General features: G+C 45.0%; 1 protein-coding gene across 1 annotated transcript; it reads right to left on the bottom strand.

The window, feature by feature from the left end:
* Window positions 1-1234: 1234 nt before the first annotated feature.
* Window positions 1235-3029, bottom strand: LOC105293643 (interleukin-3-like). Its single transcript, XM_011362455.1, has 5 exons — window positions 2841-3029; window positions 2707-2742; window positions 1612-1704; window positions 1453-1491; window positions 1235-1333 (listed from the first exon to the last, which is right to left on the bottom strand). Exons 1-5 carry the CDS (start codon window positions 3000-3002, stop codon window positions 1235-1237), a joined length of 429 nt encoding a protein of 142 aa, XP_011360757.1. The 5' UTR covers window positions 3003-3029.
* Between the last annotated feature and the right edge of the window lie 17951 nt (window positions 3030-20980).

The following is a 20980-nucleotide window of genomic DNA, read 5'->3' as shown; positions in this document are numbered from 1 at the left end:
CACTAACACAGGACTTAGGCCTGAGGAGGGAGGGGAGAGAGGCTGAGGCGGAGCTGTGGGCCCCCTACAAAATTCACTCCTACTACAGGTCTTCCCTTGTTCCATGAATGCTTTCAGCCCATTTCAGTCTCCGGATGGTTACACTGTGTTGCTCCCTCTGTCTAGAGCTCTATCCTCTGTGATTGCCACACGGCTGACACTTTCTTGTCATTCAGGTTTAAACCAATATGTCACCTCCTTCCCAGAAGATTCAGTCTAAAGCACCTTCCTTGGACCTCTTGCACCTGTTTAGTTCACTGCCAGATCCCCAGCATCCAATACAGGGCCTGGTATATGGGTGCTCAGCCACTGTTTGCTGAGTGTATGAACTTCAAGTTTTGGGAGGAAAGTAGTGCCGTCCGTCCTGGAGTAGTGTGGACAACTCAGTCAGAGAGCATTTGAGTTGGTCTCTGAAGCAGGAATTCACCATGCCGAGTCAGGATCAGAGCATGTGAGATGAGATGACAGTATGGGTAAAGGTTTAGAGGTAGGAAACAGGTGGTTCATATAGGAAGCCACTCTGCTTCTGTTGGCTGGAGCATTGAGGAAATCCATAGCTGTGAGAGTAAGGAAAGAGAAGCACAGGTGGAAGAAGGCCTTTATCCTATCCTAAGGATATGGGCAAGGTCCACAGATCCTGAGGCCTGGAACATTGAGTATCTGACCAGCCTGAGGGGCGAGGGGTGAGGAGGTGGGAGGAGGTGGGAGAGGGCTGCTAAATTATCAGGCAAGAAACTTATTAAGACCTGAGTCACACTGAGACACTCACAACAAAGCAGTTGTTCAGAGTATGGTTTATTTTCACAGATGCATAGAAACTGGTTCAAAATCTGAGATACAGATAAAGATGCCCTTGAATCCCCCTCTTGACTCTTATTCAGAAGGAACAGGACATGGCTCCTTTGCTAAAATAAATACACTTCACATTGCATAAGGTAATAAATAAATACATACATAAATAAATAATCTTGATAGAATAAAACCGAGAAGATAATCGCAAAAGGCTAAATGGGACTGCACATTTCAGAAATTAATAATTAACAATTCCTCTGACTCCACAGAAGAAAACAAAACCCTTCCAGTCCCGGACTGTGTGAGAGACACCCCAGAGTCTTCACGTGTTCTGCTGCTCCCGAGGCCCCAAGGCCCTGTGGTGAGAAGGCCTGAGGGGTAGCTGGACATGGAACCAAAAATTCTAGGACTTCTTGAGGTAGTTCTGAAGGAAGTTCAGATATTTAGTCATTTTCCTCCAGAAATCGTCCCAGTTACCTTTCTTGATATAGATTGGCTCTTCCTGTAAAGAAACCAGGAAAGTAGTGTTAGATGAGGCTGGGGTGGAAGACAGATGACAGGCTGGGGGTCAGGTTATGGCTGGTAGCACCACCTGCAGGGCCATCTTAGTGGGTAGCTTACCGTGGTCATGGGGGCGGATGAGATTGTCTCTTTGAGTTTCTGTGGGAAGAGACCAAGGCAGACAGTCAGAGAAAAGGAGCAGGCCCTGCTACCCTCCTCCCCAGAGGGAGGGCAGGGCCAAGGCATGAATCCCAAAACCCCTCAGACAGCTTTACAGACCTCAAGAATTTTCCCAATTCTCATTCCTTTATCCTGCAAATTCTTGGTAGCTTCCAGGAAGGTATCCAGGTTTAGCATCAGAAAGGCCTCATTCTAAGGGGACAAAGAATACATGTAAGAGGGGGAAATTAGAGAGTATCCTTCCCATGGCCTGCTTGAAGTCGTCCCCACAGCTTTCTAAGACTTCTTTCAAGGACATCCTTGGACAGTCCCCTCCTCATCTCCTTGCCCAGGTTATCCCCTCAAAGGGCACCGGCATAGAGGTGAGAGCATACCATAGCAAGGCATACTTCCCTCCGCCAGAGCCTCTAGAGGGCCTAGGTGGACCTCTCTGCACTTAGGGAAACAGCATTTTTCAAAAGGAGCTCTACAAAGGGTAGAGGGCTGGCCAAGGGAAATATTTGCAGCCCAGAGGCCAGATAACAGGGTTAAAGCCTTGACTGAGTTAAGGGGTCTTAGGAATCAGGAAGACAATCGCAGAGACTCCAGCACGGAAGTGGGTGCAGCATGTGAACTGCACGTGCCTAAAAGGGGAAACACAAACGGCCAATAAACTCAGCAGAGATTCAGCCTCCTGTTTGACCCAAGAAATGCACGCAAGTGAGATAATCACTAAAGCCAACTGCAGCTAGAAAAATAACTATAAATGATAGTGCCCAGGGCTGGTGAGAGCAGAAACATAACTCAGTTTTTAAGGGAAAGGAAGGAAGCAGGCAAGTTCACGGAGGAATGTTAGTCTGCCAGTCCAGAGGCTGCTCCCCGTCCCCCAAAAGTGAGCTTAAAGCCTTTGGTATTGTTCACCTAGAGCTGCCTTTTCATTTTTTAATTAAAAACAAACAAAAAACAAAAAAACCATTTCATATTATAGCTATGGCTGGGAAATACAATGAACACCTGTTAAGCACCACACTGACCTGGGAACTTTATGCACATTGTGCCATTTAATTCTCATAATAACCCCACTGAAATAGGTGCTTTAACCCTATTTACAGATATAAAAACTGAGGCTAGGCAAAGTGGCATGACATGTCTGAGGTATGCCAGGCAGGGGGTGGATTGGGACCCAGATGTGCCCAAGTACGGCGCTGAGCTTACGTTCAGGATGTGTATCTCATTTACGTCCAAGGGTTCCTGTAAAGGAAGAGAGAGAGAAAGCCCATGAGTCCTGCTGGACTGTGGCACCTGCCTGCCTGTCCCCACCCTGTGCCAACCTTGTCCCAGCTACTCACTTGTGGAGGCAAAGGCGGTTTGTTCAGGATGCTCTCAATTTCCCTCATCATCATGTTGACGTATTCCTTGGTCGAGCTCGTTGGCAAGGGCAGCCCCTGTGCTTGAGGGGCATGGGCTGTGAGCAGGAGCAGGAGAAGGTGCAGGATGGGGAGGCTGCTCATCTTTGGGCTGGTAGGATGTATTCTATGTTGTCCTGGTCCTTCGTGGTATTCTGAAGTGTCCGAGACAGCCTCCTTCCTTTTATGCACAGCGGCAGAGTGCCCACAAATGAGGCAAGGGGGAGGCGGGCATCGGAAGAATCTTTATCTAACATGGAACCTCCACAGCAAACCACAGACTTATTCATCACTTTCTAGTACTCGAGATCAGTGAAACTTGGGAAGAAATTACTCAAAGGGTATCTCCTTGTTTTGCCAAGGTGGGTAAGAGATGGGCTAGCCACTGGGCAGAGTTCGGGTAGGTGAGAGGACCTCTCTTACAAGTGAGGGACTGCCTAACTCTGAGCATCCTTGAGCCTCCTGCTCAGTGGGACCTGGAAAGCCCTGACCTGCTGCCCACCCCGACTGGCACAGCCTACTCCTGTGTGGGTGGCCAGGTGAAGGCCCACTGGAATAGACGAGTTTGTCCAGCAGCCTGTCACACAGCTAACCATCCATGTGTGAGCTCATCCACTAAGAAGCACACCTTTTGACACCCCTCCCAAAACTGAGTTACTGGGGTTAAAGCCCCCATTGGTTTGCCTCATGGGGTTTGGGCAGCTTCTCCTTGACACTTTCTGTTCCTGGATGGAACCCAGGCACCAGATGTCCATTCTTTTAAAAGTCTGTTAGCACAGCCCAACTCTGTCCTGTGTTGTGGAATCTTAGCCCCTGCTGGATGCCTGGCTCCAGGTGCTGGGCAGTCCCTCTGGTGGCACAGAGGAGCTGGGCTCAGTGACCTGAGGATAGGGATCCTTGAAGAAGCTATCACTGGGAGATAGGGCTAGGGGGCTGGCCTGAGGAGGTTTAGATGGCGGGATTGGCAAGGTCTGAGGGGTGAAGGAAGGGAAGAGAGGAAGGCAACCCCCTGGTTTTAGGCTTGTGTTGGGGGCCAATTTTGGGCCAGTGTTGCAGGGGTCTGGATCCCAGTCTTTGCTGGAGCCTGGATTTGGTGGATGCAGGCCCAGTGGGAAGGGTTTGCAGAGCAAGGAAGAGGCAGAGACTGACCCTGGGGAAGGCCATAAAGGACCAGGAAAGCAGCAGCCAGATTGGAAGCAGAAAAACCAGGCAGGTGGGGGCTCAGAGGGTAGCTCCTGAAGGAAGAGGCAGACCCTTGCCCCGTGGGGCTGTCAGGCCCTGACACTGGCCCAGGACAGGAGTTTTGGTGAAGGTGTGAGTGTGATGGGGGCGTGGGAAGAGTTCTTTGAATTGACTGGGACTGGGTAAGGGGAAGAAGAGAGGCAGGATGGAAAAGCCAGGGTCGGAGTGCATTGTGACGCACTCAGTGTGGGGAGGTGGGGCAGGTTATGCTGAGGCAGGGGAATTTGGGTGTTTCAGACTTCTGAGCAGGAGCTGATCTGGTAAGACAAGGACCAGGATGTGGCTGCAGAGGAGGCAGGTGAAGAGGCTGTGACCCAGGGTATTGCTGTGAGAATAATGGCCTGTAGCCAAACACATGGCTCCTGGCTCAGCTGTGGGCCAGGCCCTGGGCTGGGAGGAGCCTGGGATCTGGGCCCAGACCATCTTCAAAAAGCATGTAGAGTATCTCAAAGGCACACATGAAATGAGGCCACATATGGGGAGCCTTAGGACTGGGGACCCACTAGGCACAATTTATTCAGCCAACTTTTATTTAGCGCTTGCTGGGTGCAGGCACTGTGAATGAAACAGACATGTCCTTCTGCTTAAGAATCTCACAGTCTTATGGGGAGGAACAGACTGAAAGCCTTGCTACTCTCAACTGGGACTTCATTCCTACAGTTTTAGCTTTACCTTGAAGATAGTTACAAGTGCAGACCCTCAGGCTTTAACCCAGGCTTTCTGAATCGAAAATTGCATTTTGACAAGATCATCAGGCAATTCATGTGATGTTTAAGATGTTCTGATTTAAACACTGAGCTTGGATATGGGTAGGGGTCTGGGCTCTAGAGACCCAGGGCTTTTATTTATTTATTTATTTATTTATTGTTTATTGGGGGTAACATTGGTTAATACAATTATATAATTTTCAGGTGGACATTATAGTTTGATATCTGTATATTCTATTGTGTGTTTACCACCCAAAGTCCAGTTTCCTTCAGCTACCATATATTTGAGCCCCTTTACTCACTTAATTTCCCCCAAACCCTATATTTGACCCCCTTTACCCCGTCTACTTCCCCCTTCCTTCCTCACCCCACTAGTAACCACTAGCCTATAGTCCATGTCCATGAATCTCTGTTTGTTTGTCCTGCTCATTTGTTGCTTTTAGGTTTATATCTCATATATAAGTGATATCATGTGATTTTCAACTTTTTCTGTCTGGCTTATTTTGCTTAGCATGATTATCTCGAGGTCCACCCATGTTGTCGCAAATGGTAGTATTTCATCTCCTCTTATGGCTGAGTAATATTCCATTATATATATGCACCACAGCTTCTTTAGCCAATCATCTATCGTAGGATACTTCGATTGCTTCTATGTCCTGGCCACTATGAATAATGCTGCTATGAACATCGGTGTGCAAATATCTTTTTGGATATGGGTTTTCAAGTCTTAGGGATAAGTACCCAGTAGAGGGATTGCTGGATCATATGGTAGATCAATTCTTAGGTTTTAGAGGAACCTTCATACTGATTTCCATTGTGGCTGTACCAATTTGCAGTGTATAAGGGTTCCTTTTCCTCTATGTCCTCTCCAGCACTTGTTATTACTTGTCCTGTTGATGATAGCTATTCTAACAGGTGTGAAATGGTATCATATTGTGGTTTTGATTTGCATTTCCCTAATAGCTAGAGAAGTTGAGCATCTTTTCATATATTTGTTGGCAATTTGTATGTCCTCTAGGGAGAAGTGTCTGTTCAGGTCCTCTGCCCATTTTTTCATTGGATCATTTGTTTTTTGTTGTTATTGAGTTATATGAGTTCTTTGTATATTTTAGATAATAGGCCCTTATCGAAGGTGTTGCTTGCAAATATATTTTCCCATTTGGATGGTTCTCTCCTTACCTTGTTGATGATTTCTTTTGCTGAGCAGAAGCTTTTTAGTTTCATGTAGTCCCATTCATTTATTTTAGCTTTTACTGCCCTTGCTTTTGAGGTCAAATTCATTAAATCCTCTTTAAGTCCAAGGTCTTTGAGTTTAGTTCCTATGTTTTTTTCTATGCATTTTATTGTTTCAGGTCTTATGTTTAGGTCCTTAATCCATTTTGAATTAATTTTGGTGTGTGGTAATAGACAACAGTCTAGTTTCATTCTTTTGCAGGTGGCTTTCCAGTTTTCCCAGCACCATTTATTGAAGAGGCTTTCCTTTCTCCACTGTATGTTTTTGGCTTTTTTTGTCGAAAATTATTTGCCCATATAAATAGACCTAAGTCTTCTTGACTACTCAACTGTGGCTCGCTGTTACCTTCTATATAAAAGTTTTATGGACTTGTGCACAAAAAATGTGATTTCTTACAGAGGAAAGCCTCTTTTTTTTTTTTTTCCATGTAAATGGCCTTTTGGGGGGAATTTTAAAGCTCAGTGAATTTTAAAGCAGTGAAAGCTGAACATTCCAGCAAATGTTTCTTTAGAAGTCCTGACTTTGTGTTGTAGCACAGAGTAGTGCTATTTTAGATCTTGACCTTCGTAGAGAAGGAAATGTAGGCTTCCGACAAGAAACATTGGAAACACTGGGGAGCTTTCAGCCAGGGAGGGCTGTGGTCCCTTGAAAGTTTGGGTCCAGGAAGCCCACTCTAGCTACTATGGGGAGAAAGGCTGGGAAGAGGTAGGACAGCAGGGTGGCCAGTGAGGGGACCGTGGGTGGGGGTGGGTCTCTGGACCATAGAGGATAAGGAGGCTGGATCTGGTTGATGCCAGTGGAGATGGAGAGAACCGGATGAGGGTAGACTCTAACAGCTAACTTTGGATGAGCAGCACTCAGTAAATGCCAGGCACTCAGTTCTTTTTATGGGTTAACTCATTTATCTTCATAACAAGTCTATGAGGCAGGTACTATTATTATCCCCGTTTTACAGATGAGGAAACTGAGGCTCAGGGAGGCTGCGTTCGTGCAGCCAGGAAGTGACACCACCAGGACTGATTGCAAGTAGGTCTGTCTGATCGTAGAGGCTGAGCACTCACCTCAACAGCACTGGAAAGTGACAGATCAGGGTTTGATGCAGGCTGGTGGGAGGGGGACAGTAGGGTGAGGATAAGATATGGCCTCTGGGATTATTGACAGGAAGGCCACTGGAGCGTCGGGGGTAGCAGTTTTAGTGTGTAATGGAGGCAGATGCCACTGGCAATGGGCTGAGTAGGGAGTGAGGGTGAGACAGAGAGAGTAGAAGACTGACGTTTTATTCTGAAGGGAAGGAGAGAGACAGGGGCAACTGGAAGAGTCAAGGAGTCAGAGAAGGAGCTATCCAAACACTGAGGCTTGAATATCTCTCTGCTGGAGATGAGCTGGGAGTGGGTGAGATAGCTGGAAGGCGAGCCAGCATAGTGGGTGCTTGATGGGGACGTACACAGGGAGGGCTCTCACCATCAGGTGTCACATGCCTACCTGAGCATAGAGCTCAGGGAAAGGCTGCCTGAATGGGCCCAGTGTATCTGGTGGGGAAGATGCAGTGGCTTGAGTCTATGGGTTTGGTGGCAGGAGTGGACAATGGCTTCTTTGTTCCCAGTGAAATAGGCAGTCAGCTCCTGAGGGTTTGGGGACATGGGATTAGAAGCATACTAGGTGGCACATTTGGGAATCTGTGAGCTGACTGCCTGGGGATGACCTTGAGGGCTGGCAGCCTGGGGTCAAAGTACGAAGAGGTTGGGAAAATTCAGGGCTTCACTGGGCCAGAGTGTAGAATGGAAGGCCCCTGAGGCAGAATGATGGGACCATGGGAGGAGGCCCTGATGGGCAGGGAAGGGAGCAAGGACGGCCAGAGCAAGGGAGGTAGGAGGTGGTGTACCCAGCCACCCTGGAGAGGCCCAGTGAGTGCAACCCAACACCTATTCCTGTGTGAGGAACAGAGAGTCACATACCACCACGCAAATGTGATTCAGAGAGGACTGCCAGCTGCCGCTGTAGAGGACAACTGGGTACCTTCCATAGCCCTTCTGGGATCTCACAGGACCAGGGGACTCTGGGCCTCCCCCTGGTTATCTCCTTGGAGGTTGGCCTTGACTCTAAAGAAGATGCTTTGGGTGAAATCACAGAAAGCCTCACTTCTCTCCCCACAGGCCATAGTCCTGTGTGACTCTTGGGAGAGGCCCGGCCCTCTGTATGAAAATGATTCCACCTTGGCGTCTTCATCAGCCCAGCCTAGGGAGAGCCTCTTCCACAAGCTGGACTGATTGCAGTCAGGAAGGGAAATGAGCTGAGGGTGTCTAGCTCTGGGCAGGCATGAGAGGCCCTCCTAGGGCTGGGGCAGGAGAGCCAGCCCAGGACTGCTGCCTGGGGTCTGTAGGAAAGAGACCCTGAGGGTCTCTGGGCCCTATCTGATGGTTACCTACAGGCCTGGTTCTGTCCCATCTGTGGCCTGGATTCTCTCTAGTGGGGCACAGTGTCCAAGGTCCTAGCCCTTGGGGCTTATCCAACCGGAGGTGCACACTTGCTGCTTCCTGTCACTCACCCCCACAGACCTAGTGGGATTTTCTGGAGTGCTCACCACCAGGGGGGCCCCAGGCCTCAGTCATCATGACAGTCTCCCCTGCCTCCCTCTCCTTGGCATCATGGGTCAGATTTAGTCTGCCCATGATCTCAGTCACACTTCCGCTGGTGGCCCTGACCACATCGCCTGCTTTTGTCAATACGGAAGGCAGCTCAGGACTTGCTTAAGGCAAAAATAAACCTTTCACTAAAGAAGTTATAGGCCAGGGTGTGACTACCCACCAGGACCTGCCCAGTGAGGAATTTATGATTAGATCACTCTGTGAGGTTCCTTCTTTGTAGACACCCTTTTTTATCCACAGAACTTCTATGACAAACATATCAACTTATTCATGATTTTCTAGAACTCAAGATCCGTAAACCTTGAAAAAAAATATTCTCAAATGGTTTCACCTCATTCACCAAGGAAGATAAGAGCCACTGCCCACGGGACAGAGTGGGCACAGATAGGAGGACAGCCTGGCTCTGAGCTCAGCTTGTAACTGGAGGGCAACTGAGTCCAGGGCTTGTGCTGCCTGTTGTGTCAACCAATAGACTGTCATGGGAGTTGTAGAATAAGCATTTATTGTCAGAGCACTGGTAATCTGAGAAGGCAGTAGGTTGACACCTTCAAAAACTGCCTTGCCATCTCAGTCCAGTTTAGGATATTTAAGGGAAAATCTGCGCATTATTCCAGGGGCTACGTGGCAGTAATGAGGGTGTCTGTTGTGCTTCATGGAGCCGTTTCTCTGGCAGTGTGGTCATCCGGTGGCATTGGCAACTCGGGAACAAAGATGGAAGCAGTCTGGAAAGAATGCTAGACCAGAAGGATTGTGATCAGGAAGCATAAAGGCATTAACCATAAGTTTCAGGGCAACTTTCTATGGCAGGGGATGTTCCAAGCTTAGGGTCAAGCTGCTGGGGACAATCTATTGTTAAACTGTAGGGCAAGCAAAAGTGAAGCTGAGAATGCTGTGAGATCTCTACTACAGGGGTCCCAACTGGGCCTTTCTTCAATCTGGGCCTGTCTGTGCCTCTGCTCCACCAGGATCTGGTCCTGCCATCCCCTGCACAGCTCTGACCCTCTGCCACTCCCATTGGCCTCCCACTCTCTTCCCGAGAGGCAGACAAGATTTTACCTGGCAATATCATCTTCATGGCTAATAATCTGTGTGAAGTCTCACCCATTTAGAAGACTACTTCTTAAGAGCCAGGAGTGCTGTGTTACTAGCATTTAAGTCCCAACATTGTCACCTCACAGTTTTTGGATAGCTTCTTTGAGAATGGAGAGTATGGGGCTATATGCCTGTCCCTCCCCTGGCTCTGAGTTTTGTCTGAGATAAATATGATGAACACAGTAGGAATGCATGTCCCAAATCTTTGTGTCCCAAGTGGGAGACAATAGAGTTACGGGCACTGAGTGCCCATACATTTATTAATAACAAGAACATGGTCACTCCCAGTATCAGAGCTGTGGCCAGTTGGCTTGAGGTCAACAGACAGAACATTTGCATCCTCAAACCCAGCTCTGCTTGGGAGCACTTCCTCTGTGACATTCCTGGCTCCAGACCATTCTTCAGGTCTTAGCTGTCCCTTCTTTCAGCCTTCCCCGATAGGCCAGGCTTGGTGAGGCTGCCCCATTCCTGGGTTCCCCTACCATCCCCAGGCGTATCATTCTAAACTCAGATTCTCCATCTATGTTCTCTTAGATTGGACGTGGGGAGGAGGTCCTCTCTGCATGGATGGGCCCCAAGGTGACCATGTCCCTGCAGCATGAGCTAGAAAGCTGAGGGTGTACAGATTGAGGCTCTGTAGGCTCTAGGGAAAGACAGAGCTGGTCAGAACAGGAGGCCAGGCCTTTCCATCTGGGCCCACCCAGGCAGCTTTTTCCTAAGCTCTCTGCTCAGGTGGACACGTGAAACCTGATGGCACTGCTTGGTTCTGTGCATCTAAGTTAACAGCTTCTTGAAATAGGTGTAACTGCCCTCAAGAGAGCACATGATCTTGTAAACCATCCTGGAATCCAGTCCCCACCTTGCTTTCTCCCGCCTTCATGTACTCTTCCTTAAGTTCTCTCCTTAATTTCAAATACATAAAAGAAACTGCAAAATTGTCCTCTGGAGCATTTGAGAACTTGCTCCCTGGCAATTGTGGTCAGTTTTGGCTCAAATAAATTCTCCCCACCAATCACCCCATTTCCCACCCTGCCCCCACCACTGGGCCTTTAAGAGAGGATGCAGGCCAGGCCTCTTCAGATTTCTGTAGGGTCAGGGAGGATCACTGCAGCTCCCAGCAGGTCAGAGATGTGGAGATCCTCTTGCCTCCCATTTCTCCTCCTCTTTCTTCCCCTCAGCCTCCCAAACCCCCTGCCCTTAGGCACCTCTGGAACTCAACCTGAGATCTGCTGCTCCCGGTGCATCATCTCTAAATTCACCTTTGTGAGCACCTGGGGCCATGCTGGCCCCAGGTCAACAGCACTTATTTGGTTCTCTATTCACCTGCAGGAAGCTAGAGACTTTAATCAACAGCCTGTGCCCAAAGTGAGAGCTCAGCCCTGAGGGCCCACTGCCTCCCACTGGGTGACTGCCATTATCTGTTGCTTTTTGGGCCAGGCATGCCTGGATGGCCACGCCTGTCTTAACCCTTTATCTGGCATCTTCACTGCAAATACTGCCATCAGCCTGTTCTTTGCTTCATGTGGAGGTTGTGTAGTAGCTGTTTTTTCCCAAGTTTGGGAATGCTAAAATTTTATGTTGGCAAAGTTGGCTTCCTTCCTTTTGGTTCTCTGGTGGTTGCTTCAGAAAGTTTCCCCATTCATCCAGGCCCCTTCCACCACCCACTTGGAGACAGGAGCTGAGTCTGGCCCTGCCTTGATTAGGCTTTAGCAGAATAAGCTGTGATTGCTTCAGGTACTGCGCTCTTGAAGCAGCTGGGTACTTCTCGGAGTCTGGGACAGGACGGAACTAGTGAGGCAGAGGGCTGGGGGAGATGGTGGAAAGTGCTGTGAAGGCCTCCCCAGAAAGGAGGAAGGAGGGATAGCAGATAAGACCACAAGAAGGACAGTTCCTCCCCAGCTTTACTTTATACACACTTTGTCCCTGCAAAACAAGACCCTTCGGAAGTCTAACCTGCTGCCTTCTGGAACACCTTAGAGAAATTCCATCAGTCTCTCTAATTCATCTTTAACCGTCATAAATACCTGAAGAAGCTTGAGATATGTGAGGCTGGGAAGGGTTCCTCTAGCATTGGAGTCTCCACGTACCCAGAAGAGTGCATGACCTTGCCTTGCTCTTTCCCAAACAGGAGCAGCATTTTCACCTTCACCCCTCAGTCCCTACTGTGGATGAAAAAAGTGGGTTCTGTGGAAAAGAATCTCACAGAGTGATCTGGTCATAAATTCCTCACTGGGCAGGTCCTGGTGGGTAGTCAATGCGCCAGGCCCATAATTTCTTTCCTGAAAGGTTTATCTTTGCCTTAAGCAAGTCCTGTCCATTATTTCTGGCATCTAGGTTAACACATCTTTGAAATACTAGGAGCACATAATCTTAACTATCCTGTAATCCAGTCCCTGCCTTGCCTTTTTTCCCCTCTTCATGTAATCTTCCTTAAATTCCCTCTAATTTCAAATGCATAAAAGCAGCTGCAAAACTGTTGCTCTCCAGCATGTTGTCTGTCAGTTTGGCTCAAATGAACTCTTGTAAAAATTCTCTATAAGTTTGGACATTTCTTAGGTTGACATTACCTCCACTTCTGCCACCAACCCCTCCAGAGCTGGGGCCAGAGCTACCACCAGTACCTTCTTAGTCGCAGAGACCCTGCAGTTCCCAGTGAGACCCTTGTTACCTTCCTGGCTTCCTCAGAAGGCTGACTGGTTTCTCTTGCCTCTGGCCCGCAGGAACTCCTGCAAACCTTTCTCATACCCACGCCCACATCCCTGGTAAGCTGCCAGGGGCCTGGGGGGGCCCACTGCCCAGGATAAGCCTGACACTTGCCACGCCCCTTCCACCTTCCCTACACCTGACCCAAATTTCTGATTTCTTCAAAGGGAGAAGAGCACATCCTAGCAGAACATTGTAACGAATTCTCAAGGAAGTTGAGCATCTCCCTTAAAACCCTGGGTGATGCCCTGAAGTCCTCACTGAACTGCCCAGAAACTCTCGCAGCCTTGTGTGGACACCCTTAGTCCAGTCCTTCACACCCCCCAGGGCTCAGTGCTGGGCTCGGGTCCTGGTCTTCAACCCGCCTCCTCGATAATCTTCACTCTGTCGCAGATCTCAGCTGTTGAATGTCTGCCTTTCTGAACTGGACTGCTCAAGTTTGGTTTCAATTCAGTTATTAATCATCCCTCCCAATTGGAGAGTTATTTATTTTAATATTGGAGTCCTCTCAGGAGCCCCTGAGCAGAGCTCTGAGAGAGAGTGAAGTCATCTTCACATGTAACTCGGATTTGAAAAGGGTTCCTTCTTCTCTGGGAAAAAAACAAAACAACAACAAAAAAACACTTTATAAAGAGTCAGTTTGTGCCCAGTGTTGCATTTCTAGAGGCTTTTGACACCAGATTTGGGCCTAGGTTGCAGTGTCCACACTCCTCAGTTAGCCTCTTTCATGCTGTGGTTTTGATTCCTGTTGGGACTCTGTTTTTGAGTGTCTCCATGGTATTTTCCCGTGCCGTCTCTTGAGTGGGCCCACCCAGACCCTGCTCCTCCTCCATGGCTCAGTCACCACCATCAGCCCCAGCCCTGTACTCTTCCCTCTCCCCACTACCCACACTGCCTCCATTACCTCTCTGCTCTGTCTGCTTCTTGTCATTCCCAGGAGTACCCCCATTCTGACTCCAGCCTGGCTGCCCAAATTCCCACTGCTCCCAGTTTCCTGCCACTGTCAGAGCAGCCTTTTTGGACATGTCTCTACTCACATCACCCCTGCCGTTGTCCAGTTGGTGACTGTGGTTAGCCCACTTGGGCCAGGCCTCAGGGAAAATGCAGCCCAGTTTTCTTCCTAAGGAAATCCCCATTAAGGATCCATAAGGCTCCTTCCAGTCTAAGAAACAAGTAGGTAGTCCTTGTTAGTTTGGGATCTTGACACCCGCCCCCAAATCCCTTTACTCCTATTTAAGCCTTTGGTTCTGTCTCACCCCTCCTGCCCTCTTCCACCTCCTGGGAGCCATAGCTGGAGGTCTTTGGGATGAGGTGAGCGTAGCCCAAACCACATGATATGAAACGTACTTCCATTTTTCATATTCTAAACCCCTTCTATCAGACTCTAGTAGACAGACACTAAGGAACTGCAATGCTGCCTTCTACCTAGTTAACTGTCACCTAGAGGGCATTTACTTGTTTACTATCCCCTCAAGATTAAATGACAGTTTAACAGGATGCTGAGGAAGCTCTTACCCATTACCCTGGAAAAGACAACCCTGTGCCTCTCTCTGAGCCAAGAAGACAGCCATTAGGACAAAGGGCCCTGGAGCCTTCTGTCCTCCCACAGTTTCATGGAGCAAAAATATATGGTTTCCTATGGCCTAAGTAGGCACTGAGAAGTTAGAAGGGCTTAAATCCCCAATGAAGAAGGCCACCTGCCAGGTAAGGGGACCCATGAAGAAGGGTTATAGGACGACCACAGGGACTAGAGCAAGGGGTTTTCCCTTGATGAGGAACTGTGAAGTCAGGAGATTGCTTCATGTCCTGAAGAATGTGTGTACATGCTCCATGGGGTGCCACAGAGAGCCCCGCAGTTAGAAAAGCCCCATCTGAAACTTAACAACAGATAAGAGGATGACAATAGTATCTATCATGTAAGAGATCTCTTTCCAGTGAGGAAAGGGCCCTGAAGAGGGAGGAGAGGAGAGAAAGATAAGACCATGCCCTCCCCTACCCCCACCATGCCAGCTCTCTGTGGCCAGAGCTGGCCAGCCCTGGAGAGGGGAAGAAATAGGTGTCAAACTGTCTCTAAGCTGCGCTAGATTTTCTTTTATATTGCAAGTGACTCCAGAATTGGGAATCTGTCCAAAAAGTTGACTGGAGTCACGAATGAGTGGTGGGAAGGGACATAATTGAAGGGAGTAATTGGCAAAACTAAACGTGATGTTTTATTCGTGTCCCCACCACGTTGCAGTCATTCCACAGACACTTGCAGTTATAGAGCATTGTAAGCCCTGCCTATGGCCCCTGCTAAAGTTCCTTCCATGCCCTTCACTCAAAGCCAATTATTTCCATGTATTTGCCTCCCAATTCAAATGCCCTAACTTCTGTAGGAGATCTGTCAAGTGTGGATAAAACTGCACTCCTGCAGAAGAGGAGAAAGTTCCCTGAGACTGAGAGAGGACGGTTTGGGTGCATTTTCACCTCTCTATGGGTAACTCCCACAGACTCCCTATGGGGATCTCTGACTGGCGAGTCCTATCCCTCCTCCTCTCCTCCTCCCCTCGGCACATGGGACCCTGCATTTGGCTTCTTATGTAGCTTATCTTAAATCTGCAGGAGATGAGGTTGAAACATTTGCTTGACTATTGAGCACTGACGTTTTCCAAACATTTCCTTGTGTACTAGTCTCATAGGTTTGCAAGGGACTTTGTCAACTCAACGTCTTCAGATTTAACTACTGTGTCATATTCTTGTCATTCTTGTCATTCCACTGTCCAGTACTCCATGAGCCTGGGATGAGTTCAGGAGATCCATGGCCAGGAATGTCACACTTTATTTCTGCCCAGATGTCTGTGCCAACAGGACCATGAGGTCACTGACAGCAGGTAGGAAGTGGATTTGGAGCCTACGATCTCTCTGATCTTGGTTGTTGCAATGGTACTGGTCTCTCTCATAGTTGTTTTCTTAACCAAAGTTGCCTTAACTCCTTATTTGAAACATCTAGTCTGTATTTGTACACCAATGTTTATAGCACCTATTTTAGTCTGTTGGGCTGCTTTAACAGAACACCATAGACTGGGTGGCTAATAAACAACAGAAATTTATTTCTCGCAGTTCTGGAGGCTGAGAAATTCCAGATCAAGATGCTGGCAGATTGGGTATCTGATGAGTCATCATTTCCTGGCTCATAGGCGGCGGTGTTTCGCTATAACCTCACATGGAAGATGCAAGGGAACTCTCTGGGTTCTTTTTTATAAGGACACTAATCCCATTCATGAAGTCTCTGCCCTCATGACTTGATCACCTCCCAAAAGCCCCACCTCCAAAAACCATCACATTGGGGATTAGATCTTGGAGGGACAAAATCATTCAGTCTGTAGCAACAGCATTATTTGCAATAGCCAGAAGGTAGAAACAACCCAAGTGTCCATCAACAAAATGTGGATTTCATACAATGGAATATTAAGCAGCCTTAAAAGGGAAGGAAATTTTGATACATGCTACAACTTGAATGAATCTTACGTGCTAAATGAAATAAGCTAGACACAAAAGGACATATGTTGCACTCTCGTAGAGACAGAAAATACAACGGTGGTTGCCAGAAGCTGGTGGAAGGGGAAAGTGAGGAGTTAGTGTTTAATAGGTACAGTTTCAGTTTGGGAAGATGAAAAAGTTCTGGTGATAAATGGTGATGGTGGTTACACAATAATATGAATGTATGTAATACCACTGAACTGTATATTTAAAAAAATGGTTAAAATGGTAAATCTGATGTTTTATATATAAGTATATATAAAACATCATATGTATCTTTCCACACAAAAAAAAAATAAAATAAAAAGCCCAGCCTAGGTGTTTTCTCAATAGAGTCCGAGACTTCTGAGGTTTCCCATTACCCAGGTCTCTCAGTGTAGCAACAAGGCCCTCAGAGTGCCAAGGAAAGCATTCTCTCTACCCCGATCCCTTGTCCTTCCTCAGCCTAGGAGACCTTGGCCACTTGCCAACCTGGGAATGCCTCTTCACCTTGAGACTCAGTTTCTCCTCTCTGTGGCCCTCCCAGCCTCCTCACTTACCCAGAGGGCAGTGCCTGCCTTCCTGTGTGTCTTGGTTAGCCCGTAGTCCTCTCCCCGTTTATGAGACCATGTGTACCAGACCCAGAGATTTCCATGATGAGGCCATGTCAGCTTCCTCCCTGAGCCCTAGGAGTCCTGGGTGTGGGGGAGGGGTAAGGGACTGACTGGTCTGGGAGTCCTGGGATAATAAATATCCTGGGCTCAGACACCGGGCAGTAGGGTGGCAAGTAGGTGGAAGTGCCATGTGAGGATGGCTCTAGTGGCTGTGAACCTATAGCTCACAGCAAGATCTGGTGCAGCCCCAGGCTCTCCTTGAAAATTTGTACTCTGTGTATCTGACACTTGGTAAAATCAGCTAAATAGATTTAGATCTCCCACAGAGCACTCTTAGGGTGGGAGGAAGAGAGGCTGGTGGAAAAGGCAGTGGTTCTGCCATCTTGCCAAACCCTCTTCATTCTAAAAGTTTTCTAGTTCTCTTTGATTTTTCAGTATTTGAAGTGCAAGAAATTTTATTTTATTTTTTACATTTAAAAAATGGAAATAGAGCACACATACAGAAAAGGGTTCCAAACATGTATGCACAGCTTAACAAATAATTATAAAGCAATCACTCCTGTGACCAGTGCTCATCAAAATATCTCCCACTTTGAGGTAACTTATTAGCCTGTCTTTTATGATGATTATTTCTTGATTTTCTTTTTGGTATATCATCAACATAAACATTCTTAAATAATATAATTTGGCTTTACTTGTTTTTAAAGGTTAAATGGATTTGAGTTGTTTCCAGCTTGTATTGCAAACAAATATGCTATGAACATTATTCTGGTGCGTATATTTACTAGACAGAATGATGCACCTCTGCCCTGTGAAAGTTCTTCGTGTCCTAATCACTGGAACCTATGAATATGCTATCTTACTTTTGTAAAAGTGATTAAACAAATTAAGGATTTTGAGATGGGAAGATTTATTCTGGATTATCTAAGTGGTTCCAATGGAATCACAAGTGTCCTTATAAGAGGGAATCAGAAGGGTCAGATCTGGAGGAAATAAAATAAGGGAAGCAGAAATCAGAGAGGTAGAGAGACAGCCAGAGAGAGAGAGGGAGATGGAGAGAGAGAAAGGGAGAGAGAGAGATTGATTTGAAAATGCTACACTGAGTATTAAAGTTAGAAGAAGGAGCTACTAGTCAAGGAATGCAGGAGGCATCTAGAAGCTGGAAAAAGTTCTTTCAGAAGGAATGCATCCCTATGAATATCATGATTTTAGGACTTCTCACTTCAAGAACTGAAAGACAGTTTGTGTTATTTTAAGCCACTAAGTCTGTTATTCTATGTGGTATATACACATACTCAGGAGTGGAATTGCTTGGTTATGGAATACAGTCAACTTGACTAGATAATGTTAAATGATTTCATAATGTTGTACAATTTATGTTCCCACCAGGAGTATTTGAGAATTCCCGTTGCTGCATGTCATTGCCAGCATGTGAAATTGTCAGAAATGGTCAGATTTTCAAAATTTATACCAATCTAGTAAACATAAATGCTGTCTCATTGTGGTTTAAATTTGCCTTGTCTTGATTATCAGTGAGGTTAAGAACCTTTTCATATGTTTATTAGCCATTTGAATTCCATCAAATGTGAAGTAACTTTTCATATTTTGCCCAGTTTTCTCTGAGATTCTGCAATTTTGTTATTTGTAGAATTTCTTTTAATATTCTGGATACTAATGCTCTGTGGATTATATATGTTGCACATGTCTTCTTCTGCTCTTTTTTTTTTATCTTGTCACCCCGCAGTATCTTTTGAGGAATCGAAGTTCTTCGTTTTAATGTAGTCAGATATTTTCTTGTTGGATAGTGCTTTTGTATCTTGTTTAGGAATTCCTTGAGACTATGAGATTTTCTTGTATACTAACAGCTTTATAATTTTGCTTTTCACATTGATGTCTTTAATTGACCTGGGATTGTATGAGGTAGAGCTCTGCTTTAAATTATTTCCATATTAATAATTTAAAGCAGAGCTCTACCTCATACAATCATTTGTTCACCTCATACAATCATTTGTTCGTTTCTCTATTAATTTCCATCATTATCTATGTTGTTTTTCGAGGATTCATATGTATGTGGTGTATGTCTCTTTCTGGGGCTTCTGTTCTGTTCCATTAGACTATTCGTCTCTCCTTGAATCATTACCATACTGTTTTAAATAATATGATTTTATATCTAGATATCTGGTGGAGCAGTTTCTCCCACCTTGACTTTTTTTTTCAAAATGACTTAGCTATTCTTTATTCACATTAGTTTTAAATCTGTTTGTCAATTTCTCCCCCCCCCACCCCTACTCCACTCCCCAAAATGCTGGAATTTTGAGATTGCATCAATTCTATAAATCAATTTAAGTAAAATGGCATCCTTATAATCCATGAATATAATGTGTCCTTTTTTTATATATCTTTGATGTCTCTAATAAAGTTTAAATTTTCTCAGTAGAGAACTTTTGTTAGATTTATTCCTAGGAACTTGGTTTTTAGGTGTAATAATAAAAATTGTATATTTTTTAAAATTTCATATTAAGAAAGGTCTTTTTCTGGCATAGAGAAATATAATTGGTTTTTATAGATTGATTTTATATCCAGCAAACTTGTAAACTCTCTTATCAATATTAAAACTTTACCTACAGATTTTTTTAGATTTTATACATATATAAATACATAATCTGTGAATAGTAACATTTTACTTTTATTTTTCTTATTTTTATATTTTATTTCTTTTTTCTTTCTTTACTACACAGGCGAAAACATCCTGTACATTGTCAAATAGAAGTGGTGGTATCAAGCATCCTTGTCTAGGTACAGATCTCGAAAGGAAAGATTTGTTTTACCATTAAGTATGATGTTTCTTCTAAGTACATTGCAGATATCCTTTATCAGATTAAGGAAGTTCCCTTCTATTGCTGGATTTGCTCAGCATTTTTTAGCATGAATGAATGTTGATTTTATCAGATTTTTTTTCCCATATGTAGTGAGATAATCATGTGTGTTTTCTTCTCTAATCTGCTAAAGTGGTAACTCACATTCATTTATTTTCTAATGTTAAAATAATTTGTAGTCCAGGTAAACCCATCATGGTTATCATACATTATTACTATTTTTTTTTGTATTGCTACTTTGCATATCCTAATTTAAAAAAAAATACATCTGTTTATGAGTGAGAGTTAGGTGAACATATGTCCTGATTTGCTTGGTACACCCCAGTTTATAATCGTCATGCTGGCATCATCATTAATAGCACTTTATCTCCCTGGTTTGGGTGATAAAGTACATAATCACTCTAGTGAGAATGGCATGATATTGCCTTCTCATATTGTCTGTGCAATTTTGGTATCACAGCAATGCTTTCTCATTTTATACTACCTGGAAGCATTTGTATAAAATTGGCACTATGTCTCCCTTAAATGTTTGGTGGAATTTACTGTGGAAATTCCTATTTGGTGGAATTTACTGTGGAAATTCCTATTTAGGGTCAGAGTTTTCTTACCAAATCCATTATTTTATAGGTTATAGGATTATTCATGTTTTCTATTTCTCCTTGAGTCAGTTTTGAGGTTCTAATTTTATGCTAATTTGTCAATTTTTCTAAATTTTGTTAGCATATGGCTTTTAAAAATATGCTCTTTTTAATGTCTACAGCATCAGTAGTGGTGATTCTGATATTGGTTATTAATTCTTCTCTCTTTATTATTTCATAGAGGTTTGTTAATTGTTTTAGTCTTTTTTAAAAACCAACTTTGAGCTTTGTTGATCCTTTCTGTTGTATACTCGTTTTCTATTTCATTACTGTTTGCTCTCTCCTATTTTTTTTCCGCATATTTTCTTTGGGCTTATTTTGCCATTTTTGCCAAACTTCTAAATGTATCACTAACTTGTTACTTTTCATTCTTTATACTTTTCTAATATATGTACTTAAGGCTCTAAACCAATTTTTTTTTTCTGTAAAATGCCAGTTAATATATATATTTGGCTTGGAAGATATCTCAGAACTACTCAATTTTGTGCCATTGTAGCACAAAAGCAGCAACAGGCAATAAATAAATGGAAGTGTGACTGTGTTCCAATAAAACTTTATTTACATGGGTTGGATTTGGCTTGTGGGCTGGATTTTGCCAATACTTGCTCTAAACTTTGCTCTATGTATTGCCTTAACAATATCTCACAAGTTTTGATAAGTTGTAGTTTGTTATACAGTTCAAATATTTTCTAATTTCCATTTCGAATTCTTTGACATGTGGGTCATTTTTGTAGTATGTTTTCTAATGTCCAAGTATTTAGAGATTTCTAGATTTTTTTTCTTTCTTTTTGGCTATTAATTTCTTCTCAATTGTATTGTGAGCAGAGAATATAC

The sequence above is a fragment of the Pteropus vampyrus genome, unplaced genomic scaffold (assembly GCF_000151845.1).
Source record: "Pteropus vampyrus isolate Shadow unplaced genomic scaffold, Pvam_2.0 Scaffold74, whole genome shotgun sequence".
NCBI classification, from domain to species: domain Eukaryota; kingdom Metazoa; phylum Chordata; class Mammalia; order Chiroptera; family Pteropodidae; genus Pteropus; species Pteropus vampyrus.
The sequence above is the reverse complement of the archived record's forward strand: the minus strand, read 5'-3'. Positions and strand labels throughout refer to the sequence as shown.

Excerpts from the sequence above, each read along its gene's own strand:
- LOC105293643 (XM_011362455.1), bottom strand. The coding sequence starts at position 3,002 with ATGAGCAGCCTCCCCATCCTGCACCTTCTCCTGCTCCTGCTCACAGCC. Across the intron at positions 1,705-2,706 it reads ATGAGATACACATCCTGAAC|AATGAGGCCTTTCTGATGCT; the intron begins GTAAGCTCAGCG and ends TTGTCCCCTTAG. Across the intron at positions 1,492-1,611 it reads GAATTGGGAAAATTCTTGAG|AAACTCAAAGAGACAATCTC; the intron begins GTCTGTAAAGCT and ends CTCTTCCCACAG.